This window comes from Condylura cristata, unplaced genomic scaffold (assembly GCF_000260355.1).
Source record: "Condylura cristata isolate star-nosed mole 26May11 unplaced genomic scaffold, ConCri1.0 scaffold00038, whole genome shotgun sequence".
Taxonomy (NCBI): Eukaryota; Metazoa; Chordata; class Mammalia; order Eulipotyphla; family Talpidae; genus Condylura; species Condylura cristata.
Window position 1 is genome coordinate 3643420 of NW_004567139.1, and position 4321 is coordinate 3647740.

The 4321-nt window shown below is 52.0% G+C and overlaps 1 protein-coding gene across 4 annotated transcripts in view; it reads left to right on the top strand.

Moving 5' to 3' along the window:
• The window catches only part of ARSG (arylsulfatase G), an 86110-nt gene that overhangs the window by 52301 nt on the left and 29488 nt on the right, over positions 1–4321 (top strand). For all 4 annotated transcript variants that reach the window (XR_001146100.1, XM_012733112.1, XM_004693358.2 and 1 more), the window contains 2 exons: positions 966–1077; positions 3175–3312. Coding sequence is in view for 3 of the 4 variants with exons in the window: in XM_012733112.1 (XP_012588566.1) it covers positions 966–1077; positions 3175–3312 (250 nt within the window). In the remaining variant the exon portion in view is untranslated. The remainder of the gene's footprint in view (positions 1–965; positions 1078–3174; positions 3313–4321) is intronic.

A 4321-nucleotide genomic window follows, 5' to 3' on the forward strand; every position in this document is an offset into this window, starting at 1 on the left:
AGAGGGTGGAAGCAAAGGGACAAGATGGCCTGACTGTGATAGAAGATGACTAATTAGCGGGTGTAGTGTGATAACTTATATTTGTAGGGGTGTAAACTTATACCCCTAAATCACACATAATGTTGTAAATTAGTGGTACCTCAATAAACATAATTCTAAAATAATTGAATGGTGGATGGGATAAGTAAAGACCTGGCTTTTTCATTAACTAAAAACGACTCCAGGACCTACTTTTTTCCTCCTTGGGGTTGAGCTTCTCACTTGACACATGAGGGAGTTAGGTAGGCCAGAAGCCTTTGTCAATATGAGTTCCTGTTCCCGAGTCCTGCGTGGGAGGGTCGAGGCTGGGCCCTGCCCAGCAGGAAGTGACGCCATTTTGGATTTGTGACCTGTTAGGGAAGTGGGAAGAGAGAGCACTTCCCATGGATTTGCTATTCCTGGGCTGGGCAATTCTTAAAAGCTTCTGGACCTGCTGAGGTTTCTGGATTCCTGTGTCCAAGTTCATGCCAGTTCCATCCTGCCCTGCTCCATGCTCTGTCCTGGCCCCCCAAAACCCCCACCAGTCTCCTGGCTGCTTCACACATCTTAATTCCTACCTCATATTTCCCTTATCAGACGGGGAGTCTCTTGAGGGCAGAATTTATACTTTTTGTCTTAAGATGTCACACATGTAATAGATTTTTGCCAGCTACTGAATGTGTCCATACTTGTTCTGGGGTGTCAACTGCTAGGGATCCTCCCTCTTGCTCCCCCTCTGGGTTAACTGATCACAAGATGTCAGAACCCAGCATAGCATTTTTTTTTCCTACAGACTACAAAGGGATATGACTCAAATCCTCTTTTAATTACCTACTCCATAGCACTGCGGTATTAACGCAATGAGAATTTAATCTCCACCATGCATGTAAGAATGCAAGCTCTCCTAGCAGCAGCCAAGGGGTGCTAACCAGTTGCTCCCATTCCAGGTTTTGATTACTACTTTGGAATTCCATACAGCCACGACATGGGCTGCACCGATTCTCCAGGCTACAACCACCCTCCCTGCCCAGCCTGTCCACGGGGCGCTGGACCGTCCAGGTAATCCTCTCCCAGGCATTTGCTATGAGCTTCTAAGAAAGGCAGTTCTAAGCATGGAATCCATCCGGCGTCATCGGAAGAAAGCAGTAGGGGTCAGTTGAGACAGCAGAAAAGAGACTGTCCAGCCAGTACAAGTGGAAAAGCTTTGTCTGCACAGAGTGTAAGATTGTAGCACAGGCAACGTCAACAAAATTCTTCTATTGAAATTTTCTGGATTCCAGTCTGTTTTGCTCAGCTGGGGAGAACCTGGTACTGCCAAGGTCTTACACAGGTGGGACTTCCCTGCCTCTCTACTGCTGGATTTGTTCCTGGCCCAGACATTGGACATGAGGAGGGATGGAGAGAGAAAGAGCAGGGGTGGCTGGCAAGACAGATAAGACACATTCTGAAGCCAGGGGGCCTCGTCAGCACTAAAGAGGAAGTCTCAAAAATGCATTCACAGGAATGGGAAAATGCTCACAGTATGACAGGAAGTGAAAAAGGGCAGTAACCATAGGTCTCAGCCATCTATCTAGACCTTTCTAGCTCTGTGCCAAAGTGGAACAATGGTTCATTCTCTCTAGCCAGGGGACTGCGGAGTTTTCATATATTTTTGGGGGATTTTTCGAATCCTCGGTAATGAGCATGCAATGCATTTATTATCAGAAAAAGATAACCTTATCCAGGTAGTAGAGCAACATGCCGTGTGTTGTGCTTGTTGAGACTACACCAGGGTTGTTGACGAGGTTATGTCTGAGCCTCCGGGGAAGACAGGTCTCAACCAGCTTGTGGGTAACACCACAGCTAGTGCAACTGTGGCCTTTTGTGGGGAAAGTGTCACAGCCCAGGCCCTGTGCATCTCCCCTGACATCCGCACGGCTCACCTGGCCTTTAGGAAAGGAAGCCTCCCCCGCTGCCCAGGTCACGTGGAGCTGTGAGGCAGCTGTGAGAGTCGGCGTGGGGCCAGCTGTGTGTTGCAGGGTCCAGTGCCAGGTCCTTCAATGTGCTCGTTGGTCCTGCAGCCTGGGGTTGCTCGACCTGTGTGAAATGCACCTGTCTGGGCTGGTCCTGAGTATGGGGTGGGGTGGGGTGGGGCTGCCAGACACTCTGCCACCTCCTCACCGGCATGTTGTGGCCTGAGGGTTATACCTGGAGTCCCACCTGCCCATAGGGTGTGATATAGGTCAGCCACTCCCTTTGATTGTTTTTTTTTTAATTTTTAAAAAATTTTTAAAATTTATATATTTATGCATACAGAACTGGAGTACAAGCCAGAGGTGCAGGGGTGGTGAGAGGCTTCACCAGAGTGGGGAGCAGAAGAGGTGGATCTACTGAAACACACTGTTGAGGGGAGCTGTGGGGAGACCTGGGCTCTGTCTCTGGGCTCTGTCTTGGGCTATCTGCAGTAACCAGCACGGAATGATTACTGAGTCCCCCAGATGGTGACCCTTATGCAAACACAGACCCCTTGTTCTCTGGCTTATTCCTCCCAGTGCCCCGTGAGGCCACCCGGGCAGCCCCCGCGTCGTAAGGAAAGGCCCTGTCACAGCCCGTGAGCCATACTGACGGGACCGCCCCGTGTCCGATTCCTTCTGATCTCTTTGGCCCAGGGCCGAGTCTAATTTTTCCAGGAGGAATTATTCGTGTGGCCCCGCTTGTTCAAGTTGAAGTTTCTCCCACTCTCCAGACATGGCTTAAGTTTTAAAAACTGTCCCTGGCCACTTGTCCTGTCATCAGAGACCACGTCACAGGAATCTGTTGACTTAGGGACATGCGAGACAATGCGTCCCAACCAGAAGTTTGGGGGCACAGTGGGAAAGGCCGGGTGGGCTGGGGGTGGGCTGTGGACTCTGGTCTGTTTAGACCTCTGTTTCTCTGCCAGCAAAAGGGGAGAGATCTTGTCTTCACGGACTCTAAGGGGTCGGTGAGTCCGGGCACATGGCCGCCTGGCCGACGAGGGGTCTGACACGGAGCTGGCAGACGGGAAGAGCCACCGGGGCCAGCCTCCTGGAGGTTTTACTTGTGTGTGTGGCTGTGTCGGAACGTTCTGTCCTGCTCTTCGACGACTCGGGTCATGGTTTGTGGAAACGAATGCTCCACATCTGTGGTCTCCACCAGGCGCCCCGGGAGAGACTGTTACACCGACGTGGCGCTCCCTCTGTACGAAAACCTCGACATTGTGGAGCAGCCTGTGAACCTGAGCAGCCTCACACAGAAGTACTCCGAGAAAGCCACCTGGTTCATCCAGCGTGCCAGGTAAGGAGTCCCCTGGCCCCGGGCGCAGGCCCTACCGCCTGCTCACTGTTGACAGGGGTGAGTGTCTCTTCCTGCTGCTGGGACAGACCCCCCATCACCTTCTTAGCTAAATCAGCAAAGTAGCCTCAGTTGTGGAAGCCAGTGGTCAAAACCAGTACCAGGGGCTGAAACCCAGATGCCCACGGGGTGTTTCCTTTGGGAGGCCTGGGGTGGAATGGAAAGGGGGGCTCTTCCTGCCTCTTCTAGCTTCTGGAAGCTGCTGGTCTGCATCATTCTCATCTCTCCTCCTCTGGCTGCTGCCTTTCCTCAGATGCCTTCTCCTGCTCCCGTAAGGACAGGTATGATCACCTTTCGGGTCTAAGAACCCAAGGTAATCTTCCTATGTCTAGATCCTTAGCATAATTGCATCTGCAAAGACCCTTTTGCCATATAAGGTAGCACTCACAGGATTAGACCAGGGACATCTGTGGGGACATTATAACTTCACAGGCTTCACAGCCCTGGGTTGAACCCCGAGCATTGCAGGGCCCAAGTAGGTAACATTATTTTTGGTGGAGAGAGGTGATTGAGGGGAAAAATTCTTGCATAGACACAAGAGGCCAAGAGCTGCCCAGGTAGGTGACCTTGAAGAGGGAAGCATTAGGCATAGGCATTAGGGAATGGTGGGGCCTGCGGTGAACTTGAAGACACTTCCTCCGCGGGAGGGCCTGTGGCTGCCAGGTCCAGTGCCTGGTGCTTGTGGGGAGAGGAGCCTTCTTTCCGTTTCTCAGGAGCCAGGACACCCAGCCCTTGTGAGAAATCTTTGATCTTTAAATATTCCACTAGTTGGATATTAGACGTGGCAGAAAGCAACACACTGTCAGGCCATGGGGTGTTTAAGTGTGCGGGACGCTGGGCCCTGCCTCTCGGTCGGCTCAGGGCGGAGGGTGGATGTTGTACAGCAGTGGGCGATGACCAACATGCATCCTCATTGGGTGCATGTGTGCCAGCGTGCATGGGCACACACACA